This window comes from Homarus americanus, unplaced genomic scaffold (assembly GCF_018991925.1).
Source record: "Homarus americanus isolate GMGI-L3 unplaced genomic scaffold, GMGI_Hamer_2.0 scaffold14467, whole genome shotgun sequence".
NCBI lineage: Eukaryota > Metazoa > Arthropoda > Malacostraca > Decapoda > Nephropidae > Homarus > Homarus americanus.
The window spans coordinates 5,757,279-5,776,708 of NW_024733734.1; the positions used below are offsets into that span (position 1 = coordinate 5,757,279).

The 19,430-nt window shown below is 37.2% G+C and overlaps 1 protein-coding gene across 3 annotated transcripts in view; it reads left to right on the forward strand.

Annotated features, from left to right (window-relative positions):
* LOC121869951 (kanadaptin-like) overlaps nucleotides 1–19,161 on the forward strand; it is a 140,004-nt gene extending 120,843 nt beyond the window's left edge. For all 3 annotated transcript variants that reach the window (XM_042371552.1, XM_042371550.1, XM_042371551.1), the window contains exons 12-13: nucleotides 13,455–14,048; nucleotides 18,427–19,161. In XM_042371552.1, the coding sequence (XP_042227486.1) occupies nucleotides 13,455–14,048; nucleotides 18,427–18,567 (735 nt within the window). In that variant the 3' untranslated portion in view covers nucleotides 18,568–19,161. The remainder of the gene's footprint in view (nucleotides 1–13,454; nucleotides 14,049–18,426) is intronic.
* Nucleotides 19,162–19,430: the final 269 nt, after the last annotated feature.

The window sequence follows — 19,430 nt, forward strand, 5'->3', positions numbered from 1 at the left end:
ATCAAATTGTGCTTCGTTCAGTTACGTATTGCTAATTATCCGTTTCTCTTAATCTTAGGTGCAGTGCACCAGAGACTTTGTTATTCCTTAAGCTAATGACACAGAATTTAGATGCAACCCCAATTGCAACTGGAATTTTGCAATTATTCAACAACTAGATATGTCTGATTACAACAAATGTGTTATTGTCAATTTGTAGGTGAAAAGATTTTATATCAATAGTCTAGGTTAACAATACCAGGCCAAATGCCTAGGAAGAAGCATATTCATACAACACATAATATAACTGGCCAGCATTGGGAGGATCATAAATGTCTCCATCAGGGTGTCCTGGGTGGTGGTCCAGCAAACGTCCACCAAAGTAGTTTCAAGGGGCCACAGACGACGCCTATACGTCGGACGTTGTTAAGATGAACGCTAACAGCGCATGACTGTCATATATATATATATATATATATATATATATATATATATATATATATATATATATATATATATATATATATATATATATATATATATATATATATATATAATATACAGTTGTACCCCACTTAACGCTGTCAATAGAACCCAGAGGGTCCCGTGTTAAGTGAAATCCTCGTTAAGTGAACAACAGAACATATGGGATTAATTCCAATAGAAACCAGCCCGACCCCCAAACTCCACTTTTTGAAGACACATAACTATGTTGTAGTAAAAATAACATCTTAATTTTATGATGGTACATGCACACAATTAATACTTAAGAGAAATAGAGAAATACAGTCGCCAAGTTAATTTCCATTCAAATAATGGACTCAGCTCCCTCCCCCTCTCACACTACACTGCCGGCTCTTCCCTCTCTGAGAAATTTTTGGGGGAAAACCACTAAATTTTAATAAATAATACCTCAAACTAAAGTTAGGATAATACAATTGACATTGCTGGATTCCTTGTAAGACCAGGAATATTTTGAATATAAATGTCATATATTTTGCACAAAAGATAACATATTTACTCAAGAGTAAACATTTTATCTAAAATTTGTATGTCTAATGCAAAATATATGATGTTTATATTCAAAATGATCACCAAATTATAAGAATTCCAGCAATGTACATTATATTCTGGCCGGGTAATTTGTATGAATTTTCTGAGCTAAAACAGGCAGTCAGGCAGGGTGGCGGGTGGGGCAAATCTAAAAATAGCGTCTCGAGCCGGACACTCACCGCGTATATGATGAAAAAATCTGTGTTAAGTGAAAGTTCAGCTCTGGCGAGGCACCGCGTATATGATAAAACGCGCTTAGTGAAACCGCGTTAGGCGGGGTAATACTGTATATATATATATATATATATATATATATATATATATATATATATATATAATTAATTAGTCCATATAGCACGCAGACTTCAACATATAATCAACAACCTAACCAGCCAGGACTCGAACCCTCAACCTTATGCGTGTGACCAGAGATTTCTACCAACCGCACCACAAAGACACTAAAAGCAATCCTTGACTTTGTTATATTTCACACAAAGCCTGCTCATCATGCTTATGGCGCCGTGAACCTCCAATTGGGGATTGTCCTTGTGGCACGGTTGGCAACAATCCCTGGTCACATGTATAAGGTCGAGGGTTTGAGTCCTGGCTGGTGAGGTTGTTGATTACAGTGTGTGTATATATATATATATATATATATACAGTCAACCCTCACTTTACGCGGTTAATGTAACCCGGAGGGTACCGCGGAAAGTGAGAAACGCGTAAAGTGAATAACATAACATATGGGATTAATTGAAATGGAGTCCGGGCCGATCCCCAAACTCCACTTTTTGACGACACACAACTATGTTGTAGTAAAAATATTATCTTAACTTTATGATGGTATGCACACACAATTAATAATTCAGAGAAATATCAATAATATTAGGTTTTTTAACACTTACATTAGTAGAAAAAATGGCTGGGCACACTGGGATGGGCGGTTGGTTACGAGGCAGAGGGCAGATTATTGGCTCTCACCTGTATCAATTGTATCACTATCCACCACAGAGGCTTGCAGGGCCTCTTTCTCAAACCCCCCAAAGTCCATATAAGTCCATATCCTCACCATAATTATCACTATCACTGACTTGGGCCGGCTGTAGTGGGTGGCGGGTGAAGAACTGGTAATGTTTTGATGACTGGGCGACCTTGTGCTCACCATGTTCGCGCCGCTTACACAACATGGCGGATGGCGGGAGGTTTGGATCCAAAAATGGCGCGGCTCGCCAGCCGCTCTTCGCGTAAAGGGGTACACGCACCGCGGAATGTGAGCATCCTGGGTTCCGGCAGGGCACCGCGTAAACGTGGAAACGCGGAATGTGGGACCGCATAAAGTGAGGGTTGACTGTATATATATATATATATATATATATATATATATATATATATATATATATATATATATATATATATATATATATATATATATATATATATATATATATATATATATATATATATACATACACACACTTGTACCCCGCTTTACATGGTCAATTAAACCCACAGGGTACCGCGTTAAGTGAACAACAGAACATATGGGATTAATTCCAATAGAGACTGGCCCGACCCCCAAACTCCACTTTTTGACGACACACAACTATGTTGTAGTAAAAATTTTATCTTAACTTTATGATGGTATGAACAAACAAGTAATATAGAAGAGCTTAGGTTAGGAAAAATAAAGGTTAAGTTAGGAAAAATATAGGTTAGGTTAGGAAAACTAAAAGTTAAGTGTAACACTTACGTTAGTAGAAGAGATGGGTCGGCATACGGGGATGGAGGCGGAGGGGAGGGAGGGAGGAGGAGGAGGGAGAGGCGGGGCAGGCGGGAGCGGGTGGCGGGTAGGGCGAATCCAAAAATAGCGTCTCGAGCCGGACACTCTGCGCATATATGTGTAGATGAACCGCGTTAAGTGAAAGTTCGGTTCTGGCGAGGCACCGCGTATATGAGAAATCGCGTAAAGCGGGGTACAACTGTGTGTATGTGTATATATATATATATATATATATATATATATATATATATATATATATATATATATATATATATATATATATATATATATATATATATACATAGTAATACCTCGCCATCATCGTTTTATGCTGATTTCACGATATTGAGGTGCTTCGCCAGAGCTGAACTTTTCACTTAACGCGGTTTAATGATACGCCAAGAGAGTGTCCGGTTGCCCGAGAGTTATTTTTAGATTCATCACCTGCCACCCTGCCTGCCTACCTGTTTTAGCCTATAAAATCTATACAAATTACCCGCCAGAATATAATTTACATTGCCGGAATTTACAATATGATGATCATTTTGAATATAAACATCATAGATTTTGCATTAGACATACAAATTTTAGATATAATGTTTACTCTGAGTAAATATGTTATTTTTTGTGCAAAATATATGACATTTGTATTCAACATATTCCTGGTCTTACAAGGAATCCAGCAATGTCAATTATAGTATCCTAACTGTAGTTTGAGGTATTATTACTAAAAAGGTAAATATTCTGGTTTTCCCACACATCTGGTAGGGACGGTTGGTGGGGGGTGGGGGGGAGGGAGGGACCGACTGACCATCTGTTACCGTGTGAAGAATATTTTTTTTTTTATTAACTGAAGATATTTGTTTTAATTCATAAAATTCATACAAATTACCCGGTCAGAATATAATTTACATTGCTGGAATTCTTATAATTTGATGATCATTTTGAATATAAACATCATAGATTTTGCATTAGACATACAAATTTTAGATGTAATGTTTACTCTGAGTAAATATGTTATCTTTTGTGCAAAATATATGACATTTATATTCAAAATATTCGTAGTCTTACAAGGAATCCAGCAATGTCAATTATATTATCCTAACTTTAATCTGAGGTATTATTTAATACAAAATGTTAAAATTTAGTTTTTTCACCCAACATCTCTTGAAGGGAGGATTGGTGGGGTGTGGGGGGGAGGGTTGGGACGGACCACGCGGTTGGAAGAGGGGGGGAGGCAAGGTGGGGTACTTTGATTGACAGATAGTGTCGTGAAGAATATTTTTTTTTTATTAACTGAAGATATTTGTTTTAGCTCATAAAATTCATACAAATTACCCGGCCAGAATATAATTTACATTGCTGGAATTCTTACAATTTGGTGATCATTTTGAATATAAACTTCATAGATTTTGCATTAGACATACAAATTATAGATATAATGTTTACTCTGAGTAAATATGTTATCTTTTGTGCAAAATAAATGACATTTATATTCAAAATATTCCTGGTCTTACAAGGAATCCAGCAATGTCAATTGTATTATCCTAACTTTAGTTTGAGGTATTATTTATTAAAATTTAGTGGTTTTCCCCCAAAAATTTCTCAGAGAGGGAAAAGCCAGCAGTGTAGTGTGAGAAGAGGGGGAGGGAGTTGAGTCCATTATTTGAATGGACATTAACTTGGCGACTGTATTTCTCTATTTCTCTTAAGTATTAATTGTGTGCATGTACCATCATAAAATTAAGATGTTATTTTTACTACAACATAGGTATGTGCCTTAAAAAAGTGGAGTTTGGGGGTCAGGCCGGTTTCTATTGGAATTAATCCCATATGTTCTGTTGTTCACTTAACGCGGATTTCACTTAACGCGGGACCCTCTGGGTTCAATTGACCGCGTTAAGTGGGCATAACTATATATATATATATATATATATATATATATATATATATATATATATATATATATATATATAAATATATATTTATATATATATATATATGTAACTCGGTCGAATTTGCTGACTTTACCTCACTTGACTTAGTTTATTAAAATTTAATAGATGGTAAAGGCAGAAGCGCCTTTGAGAAAAAACCTTTAACCAGCACAAGAACATCTAAATTACTACTACAAAAATGAACTGTCCAGACCAGGAAGGATAGCGCTTCAGACTGGGATGAATACATACACTGTAAAATTTAGACACTTATATTCTCTCCAACACTACAAACACAATCAAAATAATGGTACACCAATATGCGCGAGACTCCTTAACTTAAACTTTAACCACTACTGGGGAATAAAAGTTATACATGACATAAAATTATTAGGAAACACAGCAACAATAAATTTAAAGTATTAAGAATGTTAATTGCATTATATGAATAGGCCTTAAGGGCTTTCAACAAAATAATATCAGTCACTGAGGAAATGGTAATAAAATTCAAGAAATTAAATACTCTACAATGAATAGGCCTTAAGGGCACTCAACAAAATTATAGCACCTCAACAGATGTACACTTCCTAACCTAACCTAACCACTACTCTGGGGAACAAGGGGGAACAAGGTTATACCTGAGATCAGAATTATGAAGAACAATTGGAGGCATTAAAAGAATCAAATCACAGTATCACTCTGGTTCCACTTAATGGCACAAACATTCAAAAAAACACTACTATCAAAATTATTTAAGAAATATTAAACTACACACGTCAAGATAATATCAGTCTGAGGAATGGTGTTAACTACACCCGTGATAAGGAAGATAAAATGTTCCTCTAGGTGTCTCCTAGAGTCCTAGACTCACGGTCTCAGTGTGTGACCATTAATATACTCAGATAGCCTCAGTGTACTCCCAGTGCGTCCATGGGCAGGAAGAGAGTGAGCCAATCAGACCTTGCGCAGTTGAGAGAAACTTTAGCTTCCCGTTAGCAAGAGGGTTTCACTAGCTGCTCGGGACATGTGGGGTTGTGCACCGGAGTGGTAAGAACTGATCACCCACTGCGGATGCTGGTCCCGTGTCGTGTTAGTTGTCGGGAGCACTCGTTCACTCAAGAGATCCTTTGCTACCCCGCTAAACAGTGACAGGCCTACACTGATCGGTCCAATGGCGACAATCGCCACCCTCAATCATCAACGGCAGTCAATCTCTCGCAGTCAACTCCGGTCAACTCCAGTCAAGTGGGTTCTGACGGAAACCCTGAAATGAACTCACTGTTAGCTCTAGTTAACTTTACCACTGCCCTATCTAACCCTGTCGGAGATCGAATGAGACTTACTTGTTATACTGCAATAGCGCAGCACAGGTGACTAGGCCACGTGACTATTTCTGATGGACGCGCGGAACGTCTTGTCTGTGTGACTGCTCTCCGGGACTGGGCTAGCCAGCGTCGTGTCTCCCCAAGGCGCTAGCTTGGGCCTACGTGATATATTTACCGCCTAACTAATAACTCCTTGGGACACCCGTAACATTATTCAGACTGCTAAACGATCTATAATAATTTCAAATTCAATAATAGTCCCTTAACTTCATGAATCGCATCATTATTAATTCGGTAAATCACATTCAATATCATATAGGCCTAGTTCCGCAATCTCTCGCTACGAGCAGGCAGCGCTCCCTCCCCTCAGATGACCTTGAACGCTCAGTATCACTCATGGCGGGGCATTTGAAATTACTCTGAAATTTCTGGATATCACAATCGACCCCCCTAAAAAAAGACAGCACTGTCCTCATGTGCTGAGAAAACATGCATACGACCCCCCTAAAATTTTGTTCTAAGGACTGCACCTCACCCCTTTAGCGTGCTAAATGCAGCATTTGTCTTCTCTTCTCTCCTTTTCTCTCCCGCTAACACTCGACCCCCCTAAAAAAAGACAGCACTGCCCTCATGTGCTGAGAGAACAACTTAGAACCCACCTTCAACTCTGTACTATTCCACTCGCAGCTAGCAACTCCATTTCTTCCCAGCCCAACTCAATCCAACCAGAACATCACGCTCCCCTTTTGCCTGGCCCTTAACTAGAGAACCAATGTCAAAATTAATTCTCAGTCCATCTCCAACATGCTCTCCTTTTGCCTGGCCCTTGAGCTAAGAGGAACCAGTGTCAAAAAAAAATACACAGTCCAAAACAAGCATGCTCTCCTTTTGCCTGGCCCTTGAACTAAGAGGAACCAGTGTCAAAAAAATACTCAGTCCATCTCCAACATGCTCTCCTTTTGCCTGGCCCTTGAGCTAAGAGGAACCAGTGTCAAAACAATACTCAGTCCACGTCTCCGAACCTCATGCCGGCAGACCAACCCTCTGACAATGTACCAGTCCATCTTAGTGAGGCCCTGGACATTACAACCGTACTCTCAATCCCGCTCATGACAGCAACTCAATCCCACTCATGACAGCAACCACTACTCAACGCACATCTCTGACCTAACCATCTCTCCAATCCCCTCTGCCCTACTCACAACTCCTCCAACTCACCCCCTACAACCTGCCTTTTCTCATTACCATGCACCCTAAACTGTAATCGGTCGGCTTCGTCTTGTCTCTCAGCTGGAGGGCTCGATCAACCTCTCTGAACTACTTACGTACCCCTATATTTCCCACTTGGACCTCACACTTCCTTGACTGCTGGACGTGTGCCTGACATTCACCCCTTGTTTCCTCCCTTAACCGTTGAATGTGTGCCTGAGACTCCCACTTGAACCTGTTTACCTGTGCTTGATAATCCCTCTTTAGGTCTCCGAACTCCTCTCTCAGCTGTACCAAGGTCCCGCGGCCGTCTCTCTTCCTCCTCATACACATCTCTATTGTCAAGCCTAACCAACTCAGTCCGGGCACAAGGATGAGCATCAGTGCGAGTTCAATCCCTACCATTGCTAACCAACACATGATGGCGTTCATTATCCCAACCACAGTACTATCAGTCACGACATTAAAAACTACGCTCTGCTACCATTTGTAACCGGTCGGAATTTGCTGGACTTTAATTTCTCACTTGACTTGGGGTTTATTAAAATTTAATAGATGGTAAAGGCAGTGGAAGCGCCCCTTTGAGAAAAATCCCGAACCAGCACAAGAACACTTAAATCTACTACACAAAATGAACTGTCCGTGACCCGTGGAAGGATAGCGTCTGTGACTGGGATGAATGAGACACACTGTAAAATTTAGACACTTATATTCCCTCCAACACTACAAACACAATCAAATAATGGTACACCAATATGCGCACCTCTTAACTTAAACTTTAACCACTACTCTGGGGAATAAAAGTTATACATGACATAGAAATTATTAGAAACACAGGCAACAATAAATTTAAAGTATTAAGAAATGTTAATTGCACATATGAACAGGCCTTAAGGGCTTTCACAAAATAATATCAGTCACTTAGGAAATGGTACTAAAAAATAAGAAATTAAATACTCCACAATGAATAGGCCTTAAGGGTCTTCAACAAAATAATATCACTCAACAAAATTATAGCACCCCAACAGGTGTACACTTCCTAACCTAACCTAACCACTGCTCTGGGGAACAAGGTTATACCTGAGATCAGAATTATGAAGAATTAGAGGCATTAAAAGAATCAAATCACAGTATCACTCTGGTTCCACTTAATGGCACAAACATTCAAAAAAACACTACTATCAAAATTATTTAAGAAATATTAAACTACACACGTCAAGATAATATCAGTCTGAGGAATGGTGTTAACTACACCCGTGATAAGGAAGATAAAATGTTCCTCTAGGTGTCTCCTAGAGTCCTAGACTCACGGTCTCAGTGTGTGACCATTAATATACTCAGATAGCCTCAGTGTACTCCCAGTGCGTCCATGGGCAGGAAGAGAGTGAGCCAATCAGACCTTGTGCAGTTGAGAGAAACTTTAGCTTCCCGTTAGCAAGAGGGTTTCACTAGCTGCTCGGGACATGTGGGGTTGTGCACCGGAGTGGTAAGAACTGATCACCCACTGCTGATGCTGGTCCCGTGTCGTGTTAGTTGTCGGGAGCACTCGTTCACTCAAGAGATCCTTTGCTACCCCGCTAAACAGTGACAGGCCTACACTGATCGGTCCAATGGCGACAATCGCCACCCTCAATCATCAACGGCAGTCAATCTCTCGCAGTCAACTCCGTCAACTCCAGTCAAGGGTCTTCTGACGGAAACCCTGAAATGAACTCACTGTTAGCTCTAGTTTACTTTATCACTGCCCTATCTAACCCTGTCTGAGATCGAATGAGACTTACTTGTTATACTGCAATAGCGCAGCACAGACTAGGCCACGTGACTATTTCTGATGGACGCGCGGAACGTCTTGTCTGTGTGAATGCTCTCCGGGACTGGCCTAGCCAGCGTCGCGTCTCCCCAAGGCGCTAGCTTGGGCCTACGTGATATATTTACCGCCTAACTAATAACTCCTTGGGACACCCGTAACATTATTCAGACTGCTAAACGATCTATAATAATTTCAAATTCAATAATAGTCCCTTAACTTCATGAATCGCATCATTATTAATTCGGTAAATCACATTCAATATCATATAGGCCTAGTTCCGCATATATATATATATATATATATATATATATATATATATATATATATATATATATATATATATATATATATATATATATATATATATATATATAAATATATATATATATATATATATATATATATATATATATATATATATATATATATATATATATATATATATATATATATATATATATATATATATATATATATATATATATATATATATATATATATATATATACAGTGACCCCTCACGTTACGCGGTCAATTGAACCCCCGGAGGCCCGCGTATAGCAAGAAACTCGTAAAGTGAACAACATAACGTATGGGATTAATTGAAATAGAGACCGGGCCGACCCCCAAACTCCACTTTTTCCCGACACAATACCTATGTTCTAGTAAAAATAACATTTTAATTTTATGATGGTACATGCACACAATTAATATTTAAGAGAAATAAAGAAATACCGTCGCCAAGTTAATGTCCATTCAAATAATGGACTCAACTCCCTCCCCCTCTTCTTACACTCGCTGGCTCTTCCTTCTCTGAGAAATGTTTGGGGGAAAACACTAGATTTTAAGGTCTAGTAATAAATAATACCTCAAACTAAAGATAGGATAATATAGTTCACATTGCTGGATTCCTTGCAAGAACAGGAATATTTTGAATATACACGTCATATATTTTGCACAAAAGATAACATATTTGCTCAGAGTAAACAAAATACTTACATTAGATCTAAAATTTGTATGTCTAATGCAAAATCTATGATGTTTATATTCAAAATGATCATCAAATTGTAAGAATTCCAGCATTGTAAATTATATTCTGGCTGGGTAATTTGTATGAATTTTATGAGCTAAAACAAATATCTTCAGTTAATAAAAAAAAAAAATATATTCTTCACGAAACTATCTGTCAATCAAAATACCCCACCTTGCCTCCCCCCCTCCCATCTTCCCACCACGCCAGCTGGGTCTGTCAGTCCCTCCCTCCCCCCCACCTTCCCTCCCTACCAGAGAAATGTTTGGGAGAAAACAGAATATTTACCTTTTTAGTAATAAGTAATACCTCAGACTAAAGTTAGGATAATATAGTTCACATTGCTGGATTCCTTGCAAGAACAGGAATATTTTGAATATACACGTCATATATTTTGCACAAAAGATAACATATTTGCTCAGAGTAAACAAAATACTTACATTAGATCTAAAATTTTTATGTCTAATGCAAAATCTATGATGTTTATATTCAAAATGATCATCAAATTGTAAGAATTCCAGCAATGTAAATTATATTCTGGCCGGCTAATTTGTATGAATTTTATGAGCTAAAACAAATATCTTCAATAAATAAACAAAATATACTTACCCAAATACTATCTGTCAATCAAAATACCCCACTTCCCCTCCCTCTTCCCACCTGCTCCCTGGGTCCCTCCCTCCCTCCCCCTCACCCCCACCTTCCCTCCCTACCAGAGAAATGTTTGGGTTATAACAGTATATTTACATTTTTAGTAATAAATAATACCTCAGACTAAAGTTAGGATAATATAATTGACATTACTGGATTCCTTGCAAGATCAGGAATATTTTGAATATACACGTCATATATTTTGCACAAAAGATAACATATTTGCTCAGAGAAAACAAAATACTTACAGTAGATCTAAAATTTGTATGTCTAATGCAAAATCTATGATGCTTATATTCAAAATGATCATCAAATTGTAAGAATTCCAGCAATGTAAATTATATTCTGGCCGGGTAATTTGTATGAATTTTATGAGCTAAATAAAAAATTTATACTTCACCCGTGTATATGAGTAGCGTATATGAGTAGATGCACCGCGTAAAGTGGGAATTCCGGTTCTGGCAGGGTACCGGGGTATTACTGTATATTATTTATATATTTTATTTTTTTCAAAGGATAATATGTTTTAAAATAGCTTTAAAATAATAATTAGAATAAAAAGTGCTTGAAACGAATACAGTATTTTTTGGCTTGGAAGACGCTGCATCGTGGTAGACGCACCCTGATTTTGGAAATGAAATTCTATATTTTTTTTTTTTTTATGGGTATTAGCCCACCTGGGCACAGGTCACTGACCCACATCGGGGCCTAGGGGGCAAAAATGTAATAATAATAATAATAATAATAATAATAATAATAATAATAATAATAATAATAATAATAATAAAAAAACATACAGAAATACAAAAAAAAAATCAATAGTGAGAAACAATATATGTATGTTGTGTTGTCAAAGTAAGAGAAACAATTGAGACCCTGCAATTGTGTGTAAATGAGGCAGAAAGTCAGATCAGCAACCTGGGACTTGGTCTCAATTCTCGTGATGCCATTGGCAGCAGGGTCTACCAATATCTTCCCAGGCAGTAGTACCTCCCTGTTTGGTAGCTGCCTACTACCGGCACCAGTGAAACTGTTGCTTGATAATTATACAGCCCTTTTGGCACAAGTACACCTCTTTGAATATCATCACTTAGAACTGCTATCAGTCGTCATTTTCATCAATTTAAAAAAAAAATCTGTATAAGATGAAATCTTTAATACAGCACTCATTTTATACACTTGGCTCCCTCCACATCTAGCGGGCTTTAGTGTATACATTCTTCCTCCTGTTTTTGTCGGTATGACAACGACGGGAAATATATTCCAGCAGTAGAAGGTAAGCAAATGTAAACATGTATCAACGTCTAAATAAAACAAAAAATCTTTATTTAAAAACAAAAAAATATAAGTAAAAAACAACTCGTTGTTTGCAAAACCAGTGACTGATTGGTTCTACATAATTATAAAACTGAAGAATATTAGACCCCAGTTGTAGCTGTAGTAAAATTGATGTAAAATTATTGATATGGTTGTTTTAAGTAATGTTATTTAATGTTAATAAATGGAACAATGGAAATAGCTAACCATTAATGGTAAAGAAAATAGTGAGATGGCGTATGTAAGTGAGCACATGTGTAAACATATCGTCATTACTCTACGTAAGAATATGAAAGCAACACTTATTTACTGTTCATATATATTTTAATTAATGTTTCTGAATTTAAAACAAAAATTCTACCCACCAGTGGTGGTAAAGTTGAAGACATAAGGACAGCCAATGTTGTTGTGTGTGTGTTTTTACTTGGATGATGAAGTTGTATTTAAATCTGGAAGATTTTAATTTTGTGGGGTTTTTACAGTCTAAATGGGTATCCAAACATGAGAGCCTACTGTAAATAGGTGTCCAAATATGAGAGCCTACGAATAAAGAAACAAACATTCCTGCGCTTTGAGACCAGCAGACAACCTTTAGCACTCCTCAATAGATGGCGCTGCCGCACCACTGCCATTAGTAAACAAACCGCACAGTAGCATGTTTTTTTTTTTTGCAATATATCAACAATATTAGTTAAATCAATAGTTTTATAGTACTGTATAGAGAATACATGTAATTGTTAAGTACTGTAATGAGGTAACAGTCTTTGTAAGGGGCTCATTTCAGTTGACCCTAAGAAAACCTCTGCTACAACTATCAACTAACGTCCTGGAAGACGCATGGTAATTTTCAAGGTATATTTTTGTCATAAAAAGTGCTTCTTTTAAGCCGAAAAATACGGTAACAAGCAATGTTCAGGGATGTGTAAGGTTGACTTCAAGGAAATCTGTTGAACTCTGATTTAATGTGCTTGAAAGAAAATAAAAGCACAGTAATCCTATTAGCTTAGAATGAATTAGGGTTTCTCTTTTGAACTACCGGTACCCATTGGGGTATCTGTTGGCCTTTTTGACAATTTTGCAATGGCACATAACACAAATTCTTAATGTAGATAAGAATAAATACCAGATTTAACACATTGAAATTATATTATTCATTACAGTTGTACAATATTTCAGCTTAATTATGGGGTAAATAAGCCTTCATGTCTATAAGAAAATTAGTTCTAAAAGAAAGACATATGAACAAGACTTTGAAATACATCCTGTTGGTTAGTTGGGGACTTCCTGTACTTGTATAAAGGTTCCTGAATTTAATAACATATATTTGGTTGAAGATTGATGTTTGATCTTTAAAATGTTACAGGAACCTTCTTTCAAACCTCACAAGATTTTCTTGGAAGAGGAGCAAGAGGAGAAGCCACGATTGAGAAGATTAGATGATGATGATAAACTTCCAACTCAAATCCCTCCAACATCCTCTTTTAAGTCGAAACACTTGACACAGGAGCACGATGTGATTGAAAAATCAGACTCTGCAATTCCAGTAACTTCAAAGGTTAACAAAACTCAAAAGCATGAACACAAATCTGTTTCAGTATTGCTCTCAGAGGATGAACATACAATCAGTATGCTTAAAACAGTGAAAACACCAGAACAAGATTTGCACGAAGTTGAAACGAGAGAAAAGAGTGGAAGTGATGCAAGAAACAATAAAAATGAAAACATATTACATTGTTTAGCAGACATTAATTCTCAAGAGAGTAATAACATTAATAAAACTGAAACAGGTAACACCAACAAGTACACCAATGACTGGAAAAGACCAAATACCCCAGAAATCTCCTCACCAAAAAATTCCAAGTGTGATGGTTCAGAGGAGAGCCCTTTTGAGAAAAAACCAAGGATAATAGGTCCCAGCTTGCCCCTGCACTTGGCACATATTAAGACAGAATACCAGGTAAGATGCTTGTTATTTTTATGTACCATGGTTCATCGTCAAGTGTCTTGCAAGGTAACCTACTATAACACCCCACAGAACCTGCATCATACTGGGGATAATCTGTGTTTTTGAAACAAGTTTATTCTCCTTTTGAATCCGTGCAAGGCTATATAAGCAGCTACTTCCTCATATGAACCAGGGAAAGTGGAGGCAGTGAGTCAACAGTTGCACCATAAAGTTTTAACTAGTTCTCTTGATCCAAACCCCCATTCCTAAACTTGGGAATCGGACAACATTTATCTTCCTTAACCTTGTTATATCCATTCTAATTCCATTATACCCATCCCCACCTAAAGTATCGGCGAGCTAGCTGTAGTACAGTGGGGTCTCATTTTGCTTGGGTATATTGTACTGGTACACAACCATGCCTCGGAAATCCACACAAGCAATGCCTTTTAAAGTGTTAAAATCGCTAGAAAGATTTTGGGTAACCAACTTAACCTTCCAAAAAGACACATAATGTCACATAAACTGCATCCACATTATTAAATAAATATTTTAAAGAAAGCCCAAGAAGTTAATTACATGATAATGCACCGAATTGTGGAGGTGTGGGAAGCTCTGGGAGATGGTGGGAATCCAGGCAGGGGGTGAAGACTAGTCAGATTGAAAGCCTTCAAAATCAACTGCAGACACTTGTGAAGTGGCTTTAGCTTCTTTATAAGCCCCCAAATATTTTTTGGGGGAATGTGACCAATATCATGATTATTTTGAGGCCATGTGCACTTGATATTAGCAGATATTCTGAGGTCAATAGTAATTACCTTTTCCATAATTTACTATAACTGAAAGTGGAAGATGATCAGAATAAACGAGCAGTTCCAACAAAGGTACAGTAGTACCCCGCTTAACGCGGTCAATAAAACCCACAGGGTACCGTGTTAAGTGAAAACCGCGCTAAGTGAACAACAGAACATATGGGATTAATTCCAATAGAAACTGGCCTGATCCCCAAACTCCACTTTTTCCGACACAATACCTATGTTCTAGTAAAAATAACATCTTAATTTTATGATGGTACATGCACACAATTAATACTTAAGAGAAATAGAGAAATACAGTCGCCAAGTTAATGTCCATTCAAATAATGGACTCAACTCCCTCCCCCTCTTCTCACACTACACTGCTGGCTCTTCCCTCTCTGAGAAATTTTTGGGGGAAAACCACTAAATTTTAATAAATAATACCTCAAACTAAAGTTAGGATAATACAATTGACATTGCTGGATTCTTTGTAAGACCAGGAATATTTTGAATATAAATGTCATATATTTTGCACAAAAAATAACATATTTACTCGGAGTAAACATTAGCCTATATCTAAAATTTTTATGTCTAATGCAAAATCTATGATGTTTATATTCAAAATGATCACCAAATTGTAAGAATTCCAGCAATGTAAATTATATTCTGGCCGGGTAATTTGTATGAATTTTATGAGCTAAAACAAATATCTTCAGTTAATAAAAAAAAAAAATATTCTTCACGACACAATCTGTCAATCAAAGTACCCCACCTTGCCTCCCCCCCTCTTCCAACCTTGCGGTCAGTCCCAACCCTCCCCCCCACCCCCCACCAATCCTCCCTTCAAGAGATGTTGGGTGAAAAAACTAAATTTTAACATTTAGTATTAAATAATACCTCAGATTAAAGTTAGGATAATATAATTGACATTGCTGGATTCCTTGTAAGACCAGGAATATTTTGAATATAAATGTCATATATTTTGCACAAAAGATAACATATTTACTCAGAGTAAACATTACATCTAAAATTTGTATGTCTAATGCAAAATCTATGATGTTTATATTCAAAATGATCATCAAATTATAAGAATTCCAGCAATGTAAATTATATTCTGACCGGGTAATTTGTATGAATTTTATGAGCTAAAACAAATACCTTCAGTTAATAAAAAAAAAATATATTCTTCACACGGTAACAGATGGTCAGTCGGTCCCTCCCTCCCCCCCACCAACCTTCCCTACCAGTTATGTGGGGAAAACCAGAATATTTACCTTTTTAGTAATAAATAATACCTCAAACTAAAGTTAGGATAATATAATTGACATTGCTGGATTCCTTGTAAGCCCAGGAATATTTTGAATACAAATGTCATATATTTTGCACAAAAAATAACATATTTACTCAGAGTAAACATTATATCTAAAATTTGTGTCTAATGCAAAATCTATGATGTTTATATTCAAAATGATCATCATATTGTAAGAATTCCAGCAATGTAAATTATATTCTGGCCTGGTAATTTGTATGAATTTTATGAGCTAAAACAGGCAGTCAGGCAGGGTGGGGGGTGGGGCGAATCTAAAAATAGCTCTCGAGCCGGACACTCACCGCGTATATGTGGAGAAAACCTGCGTTAAGTGAAAGTTCGGCTCTGGCGAGGCACCGCGTATACGGTAAAACGCGCTAAGCGAAACCGCGTTAAGCGGGGTAATACTGTACAGTAATACTCTATTAATAAAGAGGGATTTGAAAATTATTATATAGAAATTAAATAGAAGTTAGTCATGCAGTACAGAACTATAAAACATCCTTCGGTCATTTTTCTGAATTAACTTTTGGCAAATGGCATTTATGCCAATATCGCAGCTGTGGTGAAGGTGCATCAGCATGAGGCCAGTGAGTCGCTCCTCTGACATGGTTGCTCGCAGAAAGGTTTTTGCTCATTTGAGTCCACTAAATGATCTATCTGCTTCACAGCTTCCAATTGGTAGTGTGCATCCTATTCTAAGTAGGACAACAATATTTGGAAACTGATCCCCATCCACCACCTTAATGCAGCTAAGCAGGCTGGTCAACATTCTGCCTCTGAAAACAGTTACACACGTTCAGATCTACTGTATGTTCTGTGACTGAAGATATCATATACATGTACAAAAATGACTGACACTAGCATGTATATATGTATATTTTAGTCATTATGAATATTATTACTGTACAGCAAAAAAGAAACGTTAGATGCCTTCCAATTTCATATCTTAATTTAACTAAACCCATTTATAAAACATATCATACACAAAATATGGCTGTTTTTAGCTTGCATGGACAGTCTTGTTAGATGCCACATGGGAGACTCAGATATTGTATATTAATAACTATATAATTGAAAAACAAAGCAAATGACTTATTGATATATTCTCATACCTGCCAATGGGTCACCCACTCATGTAACTCGTTGGTGAGGGAAGAAGGAACTGGAAGATCTGCCTCCCAAAACTTCAGCTTCAGACAAGTGTCTTCAGCATTAAAGCAATTCATAGTGTTAACTGGCAGCAGGGAAAATATTGCTTGGCTTGGATGAGTGTCCTCAGTTTTGAATCTTGTTTTTATCTCAGAGATAGTATAATCAATGAAAGGGATTGCAACATTCCTTTTGAATGGTTCCTGCGTGGAACTTGCTGCAGCATTAGCCCTCATTGTTGCTTTCCTGTGATCCTTGGAATCTCAATTGCACATCTAACATCATCTGCCATTTTCTCACAGGTTATGTACCATAAAGTAAACTCTGTGTCGGAAGTAGACCTTATTTCTTGAAGCCTTGCAGTTGCACTTTGAACCAGTAAATATCCTGATCTCGTTTTAGCAGTTTTTTTGCCAGACATCGAAGAACTTCCAACTTGCTTCTCATAGTTTGGAAAGCCACGATGTTAGTAAAAGACCAAGTTGAATAAGAGTCCTTGAGCCCTTTCCCTGGTATCACAATCGCAAGACCAATCTTCAATCTGGTCAACATCAACATCCTCCGTTTGATTCCTTCTGTACATCTCTGGGAATGAGGGTGGGTCAATAATGCAATCCAGGGCAAGAACCACATATGAGTAGTACAGTTCTTTTTCTCACTTGAACTGGAAGGAGAAGTAGATGCTAACCATTTAGACATTTTGGTAAGTGGTGCACATGGTAAACTTAAAGGAATTGCAAGAGTAAGAAAAAGCGTCCTTGACTCTCAGTGAACACAGGCTGAATGACCCAGTGGCTACAGCTGGGGAAGCGCACATGTGCGGTGGCTGCACTGTATTGTCAAGGCAGGTAAAGGTAATTTGAAATGCTTACAAGATTGGCTTTTCTTGGAAAAAATCTTACAGTATATAGGAAACTGGTAAAAATTTAGGAAGCCACAAAATATAAAAAATTCAGAATAAGTGCTGAATAACCTGAGGCTACTGTGTATGGTTGGGGGAAGGTGGTATTTAATATTGAATACTACTATTACAATACTATAGATGGCTGCTATAAGGTTGGAAAATTATTATTTAATATTGAATAATACTGTAGATGTCCATTGATTTTTTATATTGATTTTTTTTATGCAGAATCCTACCAAAACCAAGAAAAGGCAAGATAAAAAAGGCAGAAAGTACGATGAAGATAGTCCAAACTATGACAGCTGGACTCCTCCAAATCAGCAGAGTGGAGATGGACGTACTTCACTGAATGACAAATTTGGTTATTAATAACTACCAGTACTTACAAGTTTCATATGGCTCTGGATCAGCTGCCAAAGCAACAAAGTGTTTTTGGTGAAATCTCTTGATGATTTTTTTCTCATATGATTTTGTCATGCAATACCAATCGTAATAAAAAGTTATTTTACAGTATCAGAATTAGTTAGGCTTAGTAACCAAGACAAAATTATATTTTGCTAATTGTAATGTATCATCAAAAATGTTTTTTCTCATAAATACTGTAATGTATAAGAAAATTAATGCAGTACTGTAATACAGTTTTCATAAGTATTACAGATTAAGTTTTAATTATGTACAGTAATGGCATGTTTTTCATCATGTAAGTATATTGAGGTTTGTGGAAATAAGTGGAGAGAATACTTACAGTTAACCCTGAAACTCTGCGGGCTTTATCCTGTTCATCCCAACATTCAGCTTGGGGGAGGGAGAGTTGTATCACATATGTCAATTTTTTGCTATTTTCTTCCCCATGGCAGCAGGTGGGGTGGGGTTAAACATGGTTCAGCCTGCCCCTGGTCTTGTAAGTAATATGCTGTTACTAAATAAAAGAAACGTTCAGAAAAATTCTGTAAAATAATCAAACTGATTTTCACTGTACAACCAGTCATCTGTCCATGATTATATTTACAGGAGCACCTCTCTAACTTAATAATCATTGCAGCACCTAAAATAAGTTATAGTAGATTTTGAGGTACTGTATAGAGAATTAGCTACCCAGACCCCCAAAATTCAAAACCATCATACTATAAACCCACACATGGCAGTGGAATTCTATCGTCATTATAAACTAAAAGAATGCTTCAGAAGTAACCTAGACCACACAGTAGGATAGCTGGGAAAGGTAGGAGGGT